Source organism: Hyperolius riggenbachi, chromosome 5 (assembly GCF_040937935.1).
Source record: "Hyperolius riggenbachi isolate aHypRig1 chromosome 5, aHypRig1.pri, whole genome shotgun sequence".
NCBI lineage: Eukaryota > Metazoa > Chordata > Amphibia > Anura > Hyperoliidae > Hyperolius > Hyperolius riggenbachi.
In genome coordinates this window covers 282287636-282308032 of record NC_090650.1, presented here as the reverse complement: position 1 = coordinate 282308032, position 20397 = coordinate 282287636, and the positions used below count along the sequence as shown (strand labels likewise).

At 41.4% G+C, this 20397-nt stretch overlaps 1 protein-coding gene across 4 annotated transcripts in view; it reads right to left on the bottom strand.

Moving 5' to 3' along the window:
• Window positions 1-20397, bottom strand: part of CARMIL1 (capping protein regulator and myosin 1 linker 1) — a 398430-nt gene that overhangs the window by 175483 nt on the left and 202550 nt on the right. For all 4 annotated transcript variants that reach the window (XM_068236999.1, XM_068237000.1, XM_068237001.1 and 1 more), the window contains 5 exons: window positions 12352-12438; window positions 7693-7796; window positions 5659-5736; window positions 4571-4647; window positions 1588-1692 (listed from right to left, as the gene is read on the bottom strand). In XM_068236999.1, the coding sequence (XP_068093100.1) occupies window positions 1588-1692; window positions 4571-4647; window positions 5659-5736; window positions 7693-7796; window positions 12352-12438 (451 nt within the window). The remainder of the gene's footprint in view (window positions 1-1587; window positions 1693-4570; window positions 4648-5658; window positions 5737-7692; window positions 7797-12351; window positions 12439-20397) is intronic.

Below are 20397 nucleotides of genomic sequence, written 5' to 3'. Positions count from 1 at the left end.
GCCATCTTTACAGTGGCTGGATAGTGTAATTATTAAAGTGTACCTGAGATGGAAACAATAAAAAATATACATACCTGGGGCTTCCTCCAGCACACTCCAAGCTGATCGCTCCCTCGCCGTCCTATTTCGGAATTTGCCCTGGAAATTCCTCGTCTGCATCGGTGCATTCCGACTGCACACACTCCCCAGTCGCAGTACTAATTATATTAACACTTGTATAGCGCTTTTTTACTGCAATTCAGAGGCAGAGCTGCAGCCACCACGAGAGTGCTCAGCAAGCCACCCTGGAGTATTAGGTAATTTTGCCCAATGACTCCTTACTGAATAGGTAAAAGTTCCTGCCAGTTCCCGATTTGAACCCTAGTCTCCATTGTCAAAGGTGAAGTATCTAACCAGCACACTACCCAGCAATCTGAGCAACAAACTACCTGCAACAATTTCTACTGATAACAGACTACTGCATTTTACCCTAGCCAATTTGAAAGGGACATCTAGTATCAAACTAAAGCACACCGAGAACAAATTCCTCCATCTACACCAGTTTGTTTTTAAACTAAATGACACAATACACCACATAACTCAATATTTCTGCAAAAGTCTGATTTATCCAGGTAACAATTCGTCCCCCAAAAATTTGGTGTCCAGTTAAAGCCATTTTTCTCCTTTGATTACGCTGATGCAGTTCTGCAAGACCTAAGCAACGGCTGTTGCATAAAACTGAGGCTGCACGAATCACAGAGGAGATGCAGGGAAACAGGAGGACCTGCATTTACTTGCATCCAATCCTCTGCTAAATTAGCATGTCTTTTAGAAGTAGCTTGATTAGTGCATACTAGCAAAATAAAGGTAACTATATAAGACAAAAACAAATGTTAGTGCTTATTTCCATAAGAATGGCATATAAAGGCACAGGCATCTTGCATGCAATTTTTCTATTACATTTTCAGCGAAACTGTATGCCTTTTTGTGCTTGAGTGGTTCTGTACCAGTCACTTGCACTGAACAGCAAGCAGCTTTCCTGAAATAAATAACATGTGCAGCAGTGCGCTTGAGTTTTAAAAGAAACACAAACGCACTAGTGAGAATGGGTTTGATGAAAGGCCCGAGTATTCTTGTGCACTTCAATGCACTTTTCACCACTGTATCTGAATGACATGTTGCTGAAAAATGCACAGGAGCGCACAAGTGTTCTCAGGTCTGAAATCCTGCAGAAAACAGTGAGCAGTGTGGATCCGCAACTTGCAGAAAACAGTGTTTTTTGCTAAGTGAAAATGAAACCTTACTAATGAACAAAGAATTGTGAAAATGTTTGTACTTTTGTGTGCAGTGTTCAGATAGCGGCTGCTTGCACCAATGTGTTACGGAGATGTGACAGCATGTGTAGCAAACATAAGTCATACACACCAAGATGGGAAATTAAATTAGCGGTGAAGCTCAGCTTCTCTCCACTGCTAATGTAATAATGGAATGGGTCTTCTGTCCTTCCCCCCCACGTCAGTGGAATCAGAAGCTGTGATTTCAGAAGTGCCACCACTGCTATCGAAAACCAGAATTTGCGTCTCAACCCTTTCATAGGAAACAACTTACTTTAAAGGCTCAGAGGCAAGCTTGGTACCAGACAGACTGATGTGCGATAAAGCAAGAGAACTGCTGAAGAACTGCTTAAAAGATGGTGCAACTTCTTTCCCTTTCCTGTTGATGAAACAGAAAGATTACAATTACAAAGTTTTTTTTTTATTTTTTTTATCAATGTACATACTAATAACATATCAATACCACTGTGGACACCCCATTGGAATACTTAGAATTTACTAATTGATTAGGCACCTAAAGCTAACTACAAGGCATGCTACTAATATTATAAATGGGAAAGTTTGGATGTTTGTTACTCGATCACGCAACAATGGCTGAACCGATTTGAATGAAATTTGGCACATACATAGTACATCACCTGGAATAACATATAGGATAGTTTTTATTCCCATAACCAAAAAGTGGGCGGAGACAAATGCAAATTTCATTGGGATAATGTAAACAGCAGCCATTCTTACACTGTTAATGGTAGGGTTCTCAAACTTTGCACAGTTGGTCACTGGGTGACTGGGATTAATATTCAGAAAAGTGGGTGGAGCCTACAAAAGAATCAATATTCACCTATTATTTTCCAAAGGGAATTTGTAATTGCTGCCATTTGTGCACTGTTAATGGCACTAAGCCTCAGACTTGGTACAGTTGGTCACTGGGTGTTCAAATTCAGAAAAGGGGTGGAGCCACAAACAGCCAATCAGATTTGTTTCATTTCAATGCAAATTATTGATGCCAAAGGCCGCAAATCTCACAAACTTGGTCATTGAGTAATTGCGTGTTAGGATTAAAAAAAGTGGCTGCAGCCAAAACCAGCCAAATACATACATGCCGGGTCATCAGTGGGCGGAGACAAATACAAATTTCAATGGGAAAATGTAAACTGCAGCCATTCTTACACTGCTAATGGTAGGGTTTTCAAACTTTGCACAGTTGGTCACTGGGTGACTGGGATTAATATTCAGAAAAGTGGGCAGAGCCTACAAAAGCCAATCAAAATTCACCCATTGATTTTCAAGGGAAATATCCCATTGCTGCCATTCTTGCACTGTTAATGGCACAAGCCTTAAACCTGGTACAGTTGGTCATTGGGTGACTGGGGTTCAAATTCAGAAAAGAGGTGGAGCCTCAAACAGCCAGTCCGATTTTCTTCATTTTAATGCAAATGATTGATGCCAAAGACTATAAAGCTCACAAACTTGGTCACTAATTAATTGTGTTATATAAGAGATAACAGAGGCGCCAAAAGGATAAAAGGGGTTTTAAAGGAGCCTAAAAGCCAAAACTTGGTAATTAGAGGAGGCAGTGGTGGACTTACCCCCTCCAAGCAGACACAACACGACTGTACATTCAGTCTATTTATTAACGAACTCCAGATAAAACAAAGCAACGCGTTTCACGGGTCAGCGCCCGCTTCCTCAGGCAATAGAAAAAGGAGTTACAGCATCTAGCAAAACAAACGACACTCAGCGCCTCTGCCTTTGTTTGTTTTGCTAGATGCTGTAACTCCTTTTTCTATTGCCTGAGGAAGCGGGCGCTGACCCGTGAAACGCGTTGCTTTGTTTTATCTGGAGTTCGTTAATAAATAGACTGAATGTACAGTCGTGTTGTGTCTGCTTGGAGGGGGTAAGTCCACCACTGCCTCCTCTAATTACCAAGTTTTGGCTTTTAAGCTCCTTTAAAGTCCCTTTTATCCTTTTGGTGCCTCTGTTCTCCCTTATATAATGTTGTATCCACCCTTGGTGGAGGGTTGCGACCCTTTCTACTATCTACAGAGAGCGACTTCTTATTCCTGAGTGGGGTCAGGATAATCTCCCCACCTGCCTTTACAGTGGTTGCCTATTGGTGACCCATGTTTGTGAGTATAACAACTATTACTCTTTGTCATTACCCCCTTTGTCAATACATACTACACTATTGGGGCTCTTGGTGTTCCTCTGTTTAACTAATTAATTGTGTGTTAGGGTTAGAAAAAGTGGGTGGAGCCAACACTAGCCAAATGCATACCCGGGCAACGCCGGGCCACAAGCTAGTATTCTAATAAAAAAGCAAACAAATATCTCAGTGATTTAATCAGAATCTGTTTTATTTCACCCTGCGGGACTGGGCCGAGCACTGAATTGAGTTTGGCATCAACAAGGCATAAAGATGGTAAAATAACAGCCTCGTAGCAAACAGTCTCTACAAGATCAAAGGAAGCGTCTGCACAAAGGCTTGTTTCAGGAACTGTGCAAATGTATTGTCCCATCACATAAACGTAAGGCATCTGACCATTGTGGCCAACGATCATATCGGAGCCAATCAGGTTTCTGTCTGCCCTATGTCTTGACAAAGGGGATTGGCCCCTGAAACCATTGTTGGCCACAACGGTCAGATGTCTTACAAGTATGTGATGAGACAATAGCCTTGCAGTTCCTGAAACAAGCCTGTGTGTGGACCCCTCATTTGATAGTGTGGATACTGTTTCAGACGTGCATTTAAAATGCAACTAACTCAAGGTGTTCATAAAACACTAGATGTGCTCCTCACTGCCTGCTAGAGATTGCTTGTTCAATCCAGGTGAGAGAGCGTAATAATGGCTCCTGTACTTTATAACCATGGGCCTGTATTGACGATTGGCTACAAACGCAGGACCGCAGTTATAAAAAAAAAAAAAAAAAAAAATCAAAGCTGGCTGCGAGATGACATGCAGTGGTATTTTTTTTACTAACATTGGATAATAACGTGACGTGCAGCACCAACCTATGTAAATAGCATTTGTTAAAGTAATAACACATTTATCAATGATTCATTCAAATGGAAACACATGAACAACAAGCCTTATGTTGGCCACACATCAAAGTTCAACATTCAATTTCTGGAAATCTTACTAATGTAACATAGGAGGGTCCTCCTAAGTAATCTATTGAAATGACATACAAGCTGCCTCATCCCCCTACCAAACATTACACCTACTGCCCCCATATGTAGGGAATGGCATTTCTACCTGTGTGAAAAAATAGTCCGGGAAAGATTCAGTGTAGCAAGGTGCTGAATGCCACCCCGGAGAAGAGCGGTGCATACCTAAAGGGAAAAAAAATCATGATATTAATAAATAAATAAATAAATACACTACAAGTTCATAAACAGGCTGTACTCATATACTCCAATGACAACTGAGAATACATACGGTAGGTGAACCTATGATTAAAAAAAAAATAAAAAAATAAAAAAAAATTATATATATATATATATATATATATATATATATATATATATATATATATATATATATATATATATATATATATTTTTTTTTTTATTGAAAAATATTTCAAATATTTCTGAGTTATTAGTCATTTTTTGGTGAACGCAGTAAATAATAACCATGTAGTATCTGAGAATTATTAATAAAATGTCTGTCTTGCTGAATCACATATGATCTCTCAAAGGAAAAGTGAAGTGAGAGGTATATGGAGGCTACCATATTTATTGCCTTTTAAGCAGTACCAGTTGCCTGGCAGCCTCCATAAACCCCTCACTTCAGTTGTCCTTTAGGGGGATAATGTAAAACTACAATCTGGCATAAAATACAATTAAACACCCTTTTCCCTGTTCTTATTAACTAAACAAACATACAATCAATCTTCAATCTTTTTACCAGCTCCCTAAAGACCCTCCTACCCCCAAAAATCTAATTCAGTTAGTGTGGAAGCAGTCATCTTACATAATAATGTAATTTCTGGGTCAATCTGTAAAACCACACGGCTATTTTCCTGAAATGTTCTGTTTTCTAGAACTTTTCCTTATACACAAGCACTCTGCTCAAAGATCATCCTTACCTTCTGTAGTCAAAGATAAACCTATGGACAGCCTGCTAATTCTCTCATTGAGAAGCGTTCCAGCAGAAAATGAAAGTAAACCTATTAGCGCTTTGAGGTACTTTGTACAAAAAATGTTCCACAAAAAAACAAAGCATTGCCTGAGAACTTCTAGGGAGGCTAATCTTTTCGGAGCAGAGGAAATATTTTTGACATGCAAACAGCTTTCAGAATAATTCTTAATTTTAGGTATGTAAAGAAAAGTACAAATTACCATGTCAACAGAACACTCAGTGTTCGATAAATCCAAGTACTTGATAGCATTTGGCTGGGCTAAAAAAGTGTACAAGTACTAGAAGAGAAAGAAAAGAAACGATGTTCATTTCATCCACACTAACAGTATACAGCAGTCTAGTTTTCATGATCTATACATAGCAGTTAAAACACTATATATTATACAAAGTGGCATGCATAGAACCATACGTACATAGCTGCCTGCAGGATCACGTGTGTAAATAGGCAGATGCCTAACTGCCCATCCCAGACTTCTAATGACACGCCCACTTTGGATTATCAATCTTTTTTGTACAATTAGAAGCCGCTTATTGCACATAACATCAAAAGGGAGAAAGCTACTGGCAATAAATATGACACATTATGTTGTATAACTCAGCTTACAGTAGATCCAATAGATGCAGTATATTGAAGTAGGGTTGTACCCTGAGCAATGATGGACAGTTCATACCTTAATTAATTATATACAGATCATAATTTACCAGTCAACAGTTGGTGCAAAAGTGGTTTCATACGTGTCCTGTTTCTTCAGTTTTACAACCATTAAAATGCTTTATAGTGGTACAGGCCCATAAAGAAACAGAATACCTGCAAAATAGCTGTAAGGCCACCAGACTTTGCAACTACTGCTGACTGTTACTTCAATTAGGCATTATTCTCAATTAGGTATGAATTGTCAGTCAGTGCCCAGGTCGCTATCCTCCTTCCAAAACCTTACATTTCATTAACTTGTCTTTCTATACTGACATTTCCAAGCCCTGGATATGGAGACACAAAGGAAAATAATGCGCACACTGCGATACTAGTAGGTGAGTGCTCTAGGCCCTATAGGAATTAATATAAGAATTATGCTTTATCAAACATAAATGAATGAACAGTTAAGACAAACATGCATATTGTGTTTGAAACTTCCCTCCCTTTCTGACCATTGGTTGGGTCATCTGGGGTGGGCGTAAGGAGTGTTACACTCATTTATGCTTTATAAAGCAGGGTTGAACCCATAGGAAACACGTTGCACTAAAGATTTCAAACACAGGCTTTGCTGTCTAACACCGCTTTAATTTGCTAGCTGTTTTTATCTCCTATTACACTCATAGCCAGGGAATCCGTCTCGTACCGGCCGAGCGCAGAAAAACATTTGCACACCCCCTGCAGCGTGTTCCAAATAACCACCGTGTAAGCCAGGTCCCAGACATAAGAGGGACACAAGTGTGACAGCTGACAAACCTATATATAGGTTTATCCAACCTTGTCAACCAGGTGAGACCTTTCCTATAGGGCCTAGAGCCCTCACCTACTAGTATCACAGTGTGAGCTTTTTCTCCTTTCTGTCTCCATATCCAGCACTGTTCTATACAAGTAGCAGCACCTGTGATACAAGGGGACCCGCAGATCGCTCTCTGATAGTAAACTCTACAACCAGAACCCACAGATCTACTTGCCAAGTTATGACTCACTACCAATCTCTTAAAGGGAACCAGAGACGAAGCACCATCATGTATTTTATCATATATATCAATGGGAACATGACAGTAAACACCTACCCTGTTCTCTGTTTCATTCTGCACTGCTAAATCTGCCTGTTAACAGCCCTGATAAGAATCCCCGACTGAGCATTCAGTCTAGCTTTCACCAGAATGATTATAGCGGAGTCAGTCTTCTGTGATGTCTTTTCACGCCCAAGTCTGCCCCCTTGTGGCTCTGCTTTGTTGCTTTGACAACAGTGTATGTTTTGCAGAAAACCACAAACATTCTCAGGTGAGGTAATTAGTGTCTCAGCAGCGCTGATTAACTGCCTCTGTGGATTTCCACAAAGCATGGACTGTTGGCGGTACTTGAGGACAGGGTTGAAAAGCCCTGGTCTAGAGTCTAGACGTTAACACTCAAATCTTCCTTTGAGCTCCTGACCTCACTAATTCAGTAACTTATGTGCTTAATGTGGTCTCCTAGTCTATGCTCTCCTGATTGCACAAACTTCATATGAACATAAAAACTGAACCAAAGGCATACGTACAGGAAGGTCATCACCGCGGAGTATATTCCCTGAGAGGTCAAGGTGTGTAAGAGTGCTGGCAATCAGCTGGTTTGCACTTAGTGATTGGGACAGGCTATTTACTCCTAAGGATAAAAGTAGATAATTATATGCTTAGCCTAAAAAAAATAAAGTCTGTAAAATTAAAAACATAATTGAATCACAGTTATTTGCCTCTACCTGAATAGCATGTAGCAAATAAAACAAAACTAAACAAAAACGCTGTTCAACCCAGAAATCAAACTGGTCACAGTGCTGGACTCCAACCAGGCATACAGCAAAAGAGCAAGTCTGCAGTCACAGAGTTCGTTATGATGGACTGTCTCCAGCAATATTCCATGTGCCAAGAAATATATGCAGCTGAGCCCTAATTAGAAGGGGGGTTTCTATGACAATGGGACCTATGGATATACAGAGAACTGCTGGGGATCTTTACATGCCTTTTATATTCTTTTAGGGTTTACCAGAGCTTATATGCTATGAGTTATGAGGCTGATACTATATGCCTGATTAACAATAAGTATTTTGAGCTATTGGTAATGACCTTGTATCTCTAGGTACCCTGTATGACTTGGTACTCTTAATTATGACTCTGCAACTTCATAGTTAAAGAGGAACTGTCGCGACAATCTTAAAATTTAAAAACACATACAAATAAGAAGTACCTTTCTTCCAGAGTAAAATGAGCCATAAATTACTTTTCTCCTATGTTGCTGTCACTTACAGTACGTAGTAAAAATCAGACATTACCAACAGGTTTTGGGCTAGTCCATCTCTTCATGGGGGATTCTCAGCATGGCCTTTATTCTTTATAAAGACATTCTCTGTAAATGTAGATGCTAAAGACAAAAGAAATACCGAGAGCCCAATATAGTGTAGTATGCAAAACAAGGGGTTGGAAATGAAAAGTATATAATGTATATACTCACAAACGTGGGTTACCTCCTAGGTAACCACTGTATAGGCAGGTGAGGAGATTAGACCTGTCCTCACTCAGGATTAAAAGTCGCTCTCTGTAGATAAGGAAATAAGGGGCACCACCCTCCCACCAGGGGTGGATACAGAGAATGTAAGAGTGAACAGAGGCGCCAGCAGGATAAAAGGTTCTAAAAGGCTTAAAATCCCTCAGGAGGTGGTGGTGGACTTAGATACCGTCAGTTTTATGACAACAGGTTTATTAATATACTCCAAAACATATGAATAAACCTGTTGGAGTATATTAATAAACCTGTTGTCATAAAACTGACGGTATCCTGTCTGCTTCGGGAAGGCGAGTCCACCACCACCTCCTGAGGGGGTTTAAGCTTTTTAGAGCCTTTTATCCTGCCGGCGCCTCTGTTCACTCTTACATTCTCTGTAAATGATTAATACAAAGATGCTGGCCAGCACTATTTTGGCAGTTGCACGGAGCAACTGCCATTCACTAAGTGCTTTTAAAAATAAAGAGAACCCCCCTATGAGAAGATGGGCTAGTCCAAAATCTGTCGGTAGTGTCAGATTTCTACTACTTACTGTAAGTGAAAGCAACATAGGAGAAAAGTAATTTATGGCTCATTTTAATCTGGGAGAAATGTTCTTCTTATTTATAGTATGCGTTTTAAATTTTAAGATTTTCACGACAGTTCCTCTTTAAAGAGTTGAACACTGGAACGGACTTACAGAAGTCAATTTTACAAAGCAGTTTATTGGACAACTGATTCATCCTGTAGCTTGTGTTCACAGTGTAACATAAAGGAACAAAGTATATTTAACCACTTAAACCCACAGGGTTGAAATTTTTTTTTCATCCGAGCAATTTTCACCTCCCATTCATTTGCCAATAACTTTATCACTACTCATCACAGTGAATTGATCTATATCTTGTTTTTTCCGCCACCAATTAGGCTTTCTGTGGGTGGTACATTTTGCTAAGAGCCACTTTACTGTAAATGCATTTTAACAGGAAAAATAAGAAAAAAACGGAAAAAATTCATTATTTCTCAGTTTTCAGCCATTATAGTTTTAAAATAATACATGCCTCCATAATTAAAACTCACGTATTGTATTTGCCCATATGCCCCGGGTATTACACCGTTAAAATTATGTCCCTATCACAATGTATGGCGACAATATTTTATTTGGAAAAAAAGGTGCATTTTTTCAATTTGCGTCCATCACTATTTAGAAGCCCATAATTTATTAAATCATATTGATATACTCCTTTGACATGCATATTTAAAAAGTTCAGACCCTTAGGTAACTATTTATGTTTTTTTTTTTTTAATTATTGTAATTTTTTTTTTTTTATGTAAACTTGTATGTGGGTATTTTTTGGTGTGGGAGGTAAACAGGGAATTGTAAATGTTTGTAAATGTATTTTATTCAGTGTAAAGTGTTTTTGGTGTAGTTAGCTATTTGGCCACAAGATGGCCACAATCAAAAAGTCCTGGGAGCGATCGATCTCGCTCCCAGGCAGAAGAAAGGAGACCAGAGCTCAGAAAAGCCGCAGCGTCTGAAGAGACGCTGTCGGCTTTTCTCCGGGGGGGGGGGGGTCCGATCAGCGAAAGGGATTTATAATCCCTTTCACTGATCGGTGGGCTAGCGGCCAGCAGCGGGGGCGCGCACGGGGGGGGGGGGGCCCGCGGGAGTGCGCGCAGCCTAACTGGACGAAAATTTTCGTCCAGTTAGGCTTAAGTGGTTAAAGTAGATCCGAGATAAACTTTTACTCATTGCATAATTGTGTTCCTTTCATATAATTTATTGGGCATTCCTCAAGCCAAATACTTTTTTTGTTTTGTTTTAATACTCTAATTCCCTATAAACTAAACAAGCCTCGCCCACAGCTCCTTTTGTGCCTTGGGTGACAGAACAATACAGATAATAGACAATAGATATAACAATACAGGTAATAGCAAAAAGATACAACACAATGCAGACAGTAGTACAATGCCAGATCATAAACTGGAGTGGTAGTGGTAAAAATTACAAGTTCCAAATTTTGGGTAAAGTGCACACAGTCAAGTATGATACACAAGGGGAGAGGGCCCTGCCAAAAGCTTACAATCTAGAGGGAGGGGTTGGTGACACAAAAGGAGGGGGTGCAGCAAGAAGTTTTTCGCAGAAAGGATTAGGGCAGTGTTGAGTTGATGTAGGCCTCCTTGAAGAAGTGAGTTTTGAGTGCATTTTTTAAGGCGTTGAAGGTGGGAGCAAGCATGATGGGCAGTGGGAGAGAGTTCCACAGGATGGGGGCAGCTCTAGTGAAGTCCTGCAGTCATGCATGGGCGTGCGAGATGCGTGGGGTGGTTAAGAGGAGGTTGTTGAAGGAGCGAAGTGGGCGGCCAGGTGTATATCTGCTGACCAGGTCAGAGATGTAGGTTGGGCAGGACTTGTGTATGGATTTGTTGGCCAAACATAGGATCTTGAAGCTAATTCTGAAGTGAATTGGAAGCCAATAAAGGGATTTGCGTAGGGGAGTCGTGGAGACAGAGCGGTGGGAGGAGTAGAGGAGTCTGGCTGCTGCGTTCATGATGGATTGTAGGGGGGCTATGCGGTTTTGAGGGAGGCCTGACAGGAGGGAGTTGCAGTAGTCCAGGCGGGAGAGGATGAGGGCATGGACAAGGAGTTTGGCAGTGTCTGGGGTCAGGAAAGGCCAGATCTTGGAGATGTTGCGTAAGTAGAAATAGCAGGCCATAGCTACAGTTTGGATGTGGGAGGTGAATTAGAGGGCCGAGTCCAGGGTGACACCCAGGCAGCGGGCTTGTGTGGTTGGATGAATGAATGTGCCGTTGAGAGTGATGTAGAGGTCAGTGGGGGGTGAGGCAGCACAGGGTGGGAAGATTAGGAGTTCAGTCTTATCCAGGTTTAATTTTAGAAACCTGGCAGACATCCAGGTGAAAATGCCGAGAGGCCAGAGGATATCTTCTCCATAGTGGTGGTGGAGAGGTCAGTGGTATGGAGGTAAATCTGGGTGTCATCTGCATATAGGTGATAGTTGAAACCCAGAGAGGAGATGAGTTTTTTGATGGAGGCGGTGTAAATGGAGAACAGCAGGGGACCAAGAACAGAGCATTGGGGGACCCCAACTGAAAGTGGGATGGAGGTTGAGGAGGAACCATTGAAGGAGGTCTTGAAGGAGCGATTTGAGATGTAGGAGGAGAACCATGCTAGGGCAAGGTCTTGGATACCCACAGATTGCAGGGACTGGAGTAGCAATAGTAATAATAATAATAATAATAGCAGGGAGTGATCAACAGTGTCGAATGCTGATGAGAGGTCTAGGAGGAGAAGGATAGTGTATTTTCCTTCGGCCTTGGCAAGCGTGAGGTCATTGACGACCTTGTAGAGGGCAGTCTCGGTGGAGTGAGCTGGCCGAAATCCTGATTGTAGGGGGTCAAACGGGGAGTTGGAATCAAGGTAATGGGTCATGCGTTGGTGGACTAGACGCTCCAGGAGTTTAGATGCAAAAGGGAGTAGAGAGATAGGGCGGTAGCTGGATGGAAGTGAGGGGTCTAGTGAGGGCTTAGATTAAGTACATTAGAATAAGCTGTGCTAATATGTTCCTACAGAGGACTAGGAAAACACTTGTACCGAAAGTTGGGCTTTCAATCTCTCCGGATAGCCAACACAATGCAAAGGAAACACAAAATAGAACGTATTGGTTACCTTTGGCCGATATTGAGGTTTTTGATAAATTTAAGTGCTTGATGCCCTTGGGAAGTTTGGCAAAATGTATACTTAAAAAAGAAACACCTATAAAACAAAACAAAGCAAACATGAATAGGCATGAATAACTGTACTTTCAAAAAGTTACATTTAACCAGTGAATCTCATTTTCTGCCCTGACAGACGTCACAACCAGAACAATATCAAGCTTGTTCATCTTAAACTGAGGAAATGCATGCAGAGCCTGAATCATGCATCACATGCTAAACGCAATACTAGGAAAGAAAAGGAAATGATTGTGCAAACAGTACACCTGGTCATGATCCTAGCTGCTTTCATTTTCACAAGAACTACATTCCTTTGTAAATGTAAGCACAAAGGTCCATACATAAAAAATGACTGTTAGCTCCCCGAAATGTTCATCTAGCTTGCAAATGTCATTTTTACATAGCTAGTCTGCACATTAACCTTATTCCAGCAGATTCTTTCTTTTTTTGTGTGTGCTGCGGTGCCACATATCTCTTCTATTCTTCCAGCCTCCCTAAGCCTAATGTAGATTATCGCAGGGTAGTGGAAGAGGAGAGCCGGCCCTGCCGCCAGATCAAGTAAATATATATATTGCACCCTGTGTTGCTCTGCATTAGGCTAGGGGAGGCAGCCCAAGAATAGACAGCTGCAGAAGCCCTGCCCCAGGTTATCTAAAAAGAAATTGGGCAGGGCAGTTAAAGGGACACTTAAGTAAAAAAAAAAAAAAAAAGTTTTACTCACCTGGGGCTTCCAATAGCCCCCTGCAGCTGTCTGGTGCCCTCGCCGTGTCCCTCTGAGCCTCCTGGCCCCGCCGGCAGCCACTTCCTGTTTCGGTGACAGGAGCTGACAGGCTGGGGACACGAGTGATTCTTCGCGTTCCTGGCCACAATAGCGCCATCTATGCTGCTATAGCATACATCATATACCTGTAATGATTGTGGAACTTTCTCCGTGATCAGTGCACAACGCGTGCGCTGACACGGCGGAAATCCTCCACAAGCGTGTAATTGCAGGCACCCAGCAAAAGGTGCTACGCACCTGTAGAGGGAAATTCCTGTCGGCAGATGGCGCTGGGGAGTGCAGAGAAACCAATCCTCTGTATCTCCACAAATGCCAGACAGGAATTGTACGAAGCGCAGAACGCAATCGCAAGAGAGGCGATTGCGAATGAGAATGAGCAAAAGGACAGGTTGTATGTGTGTGCGCCAATCCAGTCGCCACCCCGCGACCGCGCACACACAACAGCAGATATGAAATAGGAACGCGATCGCGAGAGGTGCGATCGCCAGATGTGACACAAGGCAGATCAGAATAGAATATGAGGGTAGCAAAGGCACAGCAAATAATACAATGAGGAGATACGGAAAATAACAAACGCTAGCTAACCGCGAACACCACACTCATTCGCAACAGCGCACGCGGTTATGCGCGGTCTCCACGTGATAAGCACAATAGAGACAAGCACGCCTAACTAACCATTAACAGACAAACATGAAACAGAGGACGCGAGCGCTTGCTTAACGGTTACCTCACCGAGCCTCCAGCAAGTGTAGCAGACAAGACAGACACACGAAAACAGGGACAAGTGAGAGATAGGATCCACAGCACTAGCGAAAAGTGGCTAGCGTGATCCAGGTACAGAGTAGCAGAACAGAAGGATCCCCAGCGCTAGCGAAAAGTGGCTAGCGCGATCCCAGGAGACAGAACAGAAGGATCCCCAGCGCTAGCGAAAAGTAGCTAGCGCGATCCCAGGAGACAGAACAGAAGAGATAGCTGGTAGCAACCGCTGCACCAGCTATACTCCAAGAACAGAGATCAGAACCTTTTCCTGTCGACCACAGTTGGGACAGGACAATGGCAACAGGCAAGACAAGACAGAACAGGCAATACAGATAATACAATCCTAACTGCACTAGGGAAATCTGCCTAGCGCAGATTCAGGAATTACTCTAAGCTGATGTTCAAACAGAGAGCAAGGCTGACACCCCACCAGGAGTGTTACATAGGTCGAAATCCTTATGAACAGCGAAGCATTGTGGGAAAGACATAGAACTTATAGTACACGCCTCCAATGAATGTGGCCAGGCAATTTGCATGACAACGTATGTAAATTCCTCTGCAAGCACAAGCTGCAAAACTGACAGAAGCTCTTCTTTCCAGAGTCCTGCAGCATGCAAATCAAAACAATGGTCAAAAAGCTGCCTGCCTGCACAGGCAGCTGAGCAAATCATCACAATACCATATAGCAGCATAGAGGGTGCTAATGTGTCTGGGAACGCGAAGAATCACTCGCGTCCCCAGCCTGTCAGCTCCTGTCACCGAAAGAGGAAGTCGCTGCCGGCGGGGCCTGGAGGATCGGAGGGAGACGGCGAGGGCACCGGAAAGTTGCAGGGGGCTATTGGAAGCCCTAGGTGAGTAAAACTCATTTTTTTTGTTTGACTTAAGTGTCCCTTAAAAAAGGTTAAAAAAGAAATATGACAAGCTATTACATGCAACAAGTATAAATATTTCCCACCTACACAAGGCCCTGCAGTTTTCTTTCTCATGCATGAAAAACTGTTCTAGGTTAGGTAGTATTGGCATCCCTTCACCACCTTATACACTAACCAAAGGTTAAAACTATGCATGGACCTGGAAGCAGCAACTTAGTGTAGGCAGCAGCTTAGTGTGGGCAGCAACTAAAGGTGCATACACACATCAGACTATAGTCTTTGGAAAATGAAAGATCACAGACCAACCTTACCACCCTTCATGTAGTATGAGAGCCATACTCTACACAGTCTTTTCTATGGAGCTGAACTTCACATCAGAAAAAAATCTTTGCAAGATGCTGCACACACAGATGCTGTACAGACACAAAAGATCAGTATCTGCAAAAGATCTGTTCCTGCCAAAAATCCATTCCTGCAAATTGCAATGATAGTCTATGAGATCTGCAGATCATCATACACACATGATTTAACTGACATTCATCTGCAGATCACGCATTCATCCGCAGATCTGAAAATCCATCCTGGTGGATCTGATCTGCAGATGAATGTCAGTTAAATCGTGTGTATGATGATCTGCAGATCTCATAGACTATCATTGCAATTTGCAGGAATGGATTTTTGGCAGGAACAGATCTTTTGCAGCTACAGATCTTTTGAGTGTGTGCAGCATCTTTGTGTGCAGCATCTTGCAAAGATTTTTTTTCTGATGGGGAGTTCAGCTCCATAGAAAAGACTCTGAAGGTATGGCTCTCATACTACATGGAAGGGGGTAAAATTGGTCTGTGATCTTTCATTTTCCAAAGACTATGGTCTGATGTGTGTGTGCACCTTTAGTGCGGAGATTGCGGTGTGTGCACTGCACTTTTCAGAACCAGGAGTTTCCTGCTACCAAATGACCAGAGAAGGTGACAGTTTACCAAAGGCAGCAAAAACAAGGCAAGCATCCTTCTTTGGAGGCAATTGGCAAATACAGATTCCATACTCCTCTCCCATTGCAAATTTTCATCAATGGAGCAGAGCCAGCAAAGAGTTAGGTGTATTAATTTTGTGATATCTTCATTTTAAAAAACAAATGTAATTTGTAAGATAACACATTAAGAGAAATGTTCATGCATTTTCTACAGTAAATGCAGTTGTTCCTGGTAATAAAAATAGAAAATGCTTTGAATAGTAGTAAAATGATATCAGTATCTATTTGGCAATAGTTAAATATTCAGAGAAAGGTTCACAGAAGTGGAGACCTAATAATGTATTTCACTTCCTCTTTCAGCACTTGTAAGAATTATAATAATGGGTATCGTGCCTCCAGGACTCCAAGGAAAAACATAATGAGCTCAGTCTGACAGTAGTTACAGTACCCAGGCACAGGCCAAATGTCCCTTTTTTCTGTATCTGTGGCGCATGTAAAAATGGGAATACACTTATTTAGACATTTAATCTGTATTTGGCAAGGTTTGTGGATCAGGGTTTAAAGGGAAACATTCCCAGTACAATAGCCCTGCAATAGAATTGTAAAGCTGAACAAAATGTCATCTATAATTACACATTGCACAGTGAAATCAGTAATACCAAAGAAAGGAACAATGAACAAACGTATCAACTCTTTTTGAAGGGGTGTATTTAACTGTGATATTCAGCAAGAACTCCCACTTTTTTACCGCTTAATTAAGGCAAAAATGACATGCAATCTTTTCTCGGACCTACTTATTAGAAAATAAGCAATATCAATATCTCCTTTGCCAAACTCTGCTCTGTTTTCTCATTGTGAAGTTAATTACAACCTGCTCAATTTATTCGTCTATGAAAAGAACAAGCTTGAAAAGTATAAAGGAAGAACCTGAAAGTGAAATCTAGCTTAATGCCAAATTAAAAGTGTTATTCAATTGTCTGCTGTGATCAGAATATCAGGTAATAAAATGCTAACACTTAATGTGGTCGCTGTCATTTTGCCCTGCCTATAGCTTCCAGAACATGGAATAAATTAGGAAAAACATCCTGTTTTACGAAACCTCTTTTACACGGGAGGCTGAAGGAGCATTCACTGCTTGTCATCTGTTCTCATGCTGCAGCTGGGTGATGGTTAGCCTTCAGCATGGGCAGTGGGCAGGCCACAACCACGACACATGGGAGTGCGGCCATGGCCCTGCTCAGACATGACAGGTTGCAGTTACACTGCCATTGGGCTGCACGGAATTGCAGCAATCTCTCTAAAAAGATGCAGCATGGCTCTTTTATGAAACTACAATTTATTACAAGGTCCTTAAAGTGGCATGAAACACAGCATTTCCTCTTCGCTCTAAAAGATTATTTACAGCATAAAATCTACTACCACTAAAACAATTTGTATCAGAACAGCATTCAAACAGTTAAATACAGCAATTTGTTCGTCAGTGGAAAGCACTTTGCTTCAGGGCCAGCTTCTGGCCCCATCAAAAGAGGTGATAACATTATCTTTTATTTACATTTCTTTGTCAGTTACATTTCATAAACATTAGCAAACTGCCGAAACTGAGCTGTACTGAGCTGAGGAGCTGAAAGAGCCGAGAAGTGATCACTAGATAGATTTTACTATACAAACACAGCAGCTATGCAATAAAATGCAATGGCAGCTCTCAGAGCAGATAAACTGTACTTTGGGAATTTGTCATTTGTAGACAATATTAATTGTGCAAAAAAAGCAAATATGATAACTGCATGGGTAATAAAAAATAAGAAACACATTTTTCTTGAATCTTATGTCAGAGTTTTATCCCACTTTAATGCACAAGCATCAGCATTAAACAAAACGCTGCAAAGTGGCCACACTGCAGCATTTTTTTTTTTAACCACTTGAGGACCGTGGGCTTTACACCCCTTAAGGACCAGCCACTTTTTTTCCATTCAGACCACTGCAGCTTTCACGGTTTATTGCTCGCTCATACAACCTACCACCTAAATGAATTTTGGCTCCTTTTCTTGTCACTAATAAAGCTTTCTTTTGGTGCTATTTGATTGCTCCTGCGATTTTTACTTTTTATTATATTCATCAAAAAAAAACATGAATTTTGGCAAAAAAATGATTTTTTTAACTTTCTGTGCTGACATTTTTCAAATAAAGTAAAATTTCTGTATACATGCAGCAATAAAAATGTGGACAAACATGTTTTTGATTAAAAAAAACCCATTCAGTGTATATTTATTGGTTTGGGTAAAAGTTATAGCGTTTACAAACTATGGTGAAAAAAGTGAATTTTCCCATTTTCAAGCATCTATGACTTTTCTGACCCCCTGTCATGTTTCATGAGGGGCTAGAATTCCAGGATAGTATAAATACCCCCCAAATGACCCCATTTTGGAAAGAAGACATCCCAAAGTATTCACTGAGAGGCATAGTGAGTTCATAGAAAATATTATTTTTTGTCACAAGTCAGCGGAAAATGACACTTTGTGACAAAAAAAAAAAAAAAAAAGTTTCCATTTCTTCTAACTTGCGACAAAAAAAAAATGAAATCTGCCACGGACTCACCATGCCCCTCTCTGAATACCTTGAAGTGTCTACTTTCCAAAATGGGGTCATTTGTGGGGTGTGTTTACTGTCCTGACATTTTGGGGGGTGCTAAATTGTAAGCACCCCTGTAAAGCCTAAAAATGCTCATTGGACTTTGGACCCCTTAGCGCACTTAGGCTGCAAAAAAGTGCCACACATGTGGTATTGCCGTACTCAGTAGAAGTAGTATAATGTGTTTTGGGGTGTATTTTTACACATACCCATGCTGGGTGGGAGAAATATCTCTGTAAATGACAATTTGTTAATTTTTTTTACACACAATTGTCCATTTACAGAGTTATTTCTCCCACCCAGCATGGGTATGTGTAAAAATACACCCTAAAACACATTATACTACTTCTCCCGAGTACGGCGGTACCACATGTGTGGCACTTTTTTACACCCCAAGTACGCTAAGGGGCCCAAAGTCCAAGGAGTACCTTTAGGATTTCACAGGTCATTTTGCGACATTTGGTTTCAAGACGACTACTCACGGTTTAGGGCCCCTAAAATGCCAGGACAGTATAGGAACCCCACAAATGACCCCATTTTAGAAAGAAGACACCCCAAGGTATTCCGTTAGGAGTATGGTGAGTTCATAGAAGATTTTATTTTTTGTCACAAGTTAGCGGAACATGACACTTTGTGATAAAAACAATTAAAATCAATTTCCGCTAACTTGTGACAAAAAAATAAAATCTTCTATGAACGCACCATACTCCTAACTGAATACCTTGGGGTGTCTTCTTTCTAAAATGGGGTCATTTGTGGGGTTCCTATACTGCCCTGGCATTTTAGGGGCCCTAAACCGTGAGGAGTAGTCTGGAAATCAAATTCCGCAAAATGACCTGTGAAATCCTAAAGGTACTCATTGGACTTTGGGCCCTTTAGCGCAGTTAGGGTGCAAAAAAAGTGCCACACATGTGGTATCCCCGTACTCGGGAGAAGTAGTACAATGTGTTTTAGGGTGTATTTTTACACATACCCATGCTGGGTGGGAGAAATAACTCTGTAAATGGACAATTGTGTGTAAAAAAAATCAAAAGATTGTCATTTACAGAGGTATTTCTCCCACCCAGCATGGGTATGTGTAAAAATACACCCCAAAACACATTATACTACTTCTCCCGAGTACGGCGATACCACATGTGTGGCACTTTTTTACACACCAAGTACGCTAAGGGGCCCAAAGTCCAATGAGTACCTTTAGGCTTTACAGGGGTGCTCAAAATTTAGCACCCCGCCCACTTGCCAGGACAGTTAACAAACCCCACAAATGACCCCATTTTGGAAAGAATACACAACAAGGTATTCCATGAGGGTAATGGCGAGGTCATTGAAAATTTTATTTTTTGTCACAAGTAAACGGAAAATGACACTTTGTTAAAAAAAAAAAAAAAAAAATTCTGCTAACTTGTGACAAAAACTAAAATCTTTTATGAACTCACCGTGCACATCACATAATACTTTAGGGTGTCCTCTTTCCAAAATTGGGTCATCTGTGAAGTCCTGGCATTTTAGGGTCTTTGCAATCATTACATGTATGGCCAGTATTAGGAGTTTCTGCTATACTCCTTATATTGGGTATCCGGGTAATGCACTCTGGGCTGAAAGGAAAAATGAACGGCAAACATACCTTGCTCCACATCAATGGCAGATCTTCCTCCACATCAATGGCAGTGATAACCTCAGGAGAGAGACACCCCGTGCCACCCTGCACTCAGGGTGAGCCACCAACTTATGTGACTGGGCCTCAGAACTTTAGTATACAGCATTATGCCTGTAGGATACAGCAATATGCCTGCCAATAGAGATGACTCTGTGTGGCATTAAAGCATCATCATAGGCCCAAAGTAAATCACATATAAACCGAGGGTGTCCACACTCAAGGGAAATTCAAACATGCCGTCTTATATCGCCAACCCAGGACAGATCAGCAATATAGAGCATGGAAACCGAGCCTTCTTCCAACTTTTATGCTTACCCGTTTGGTTTTCAAGC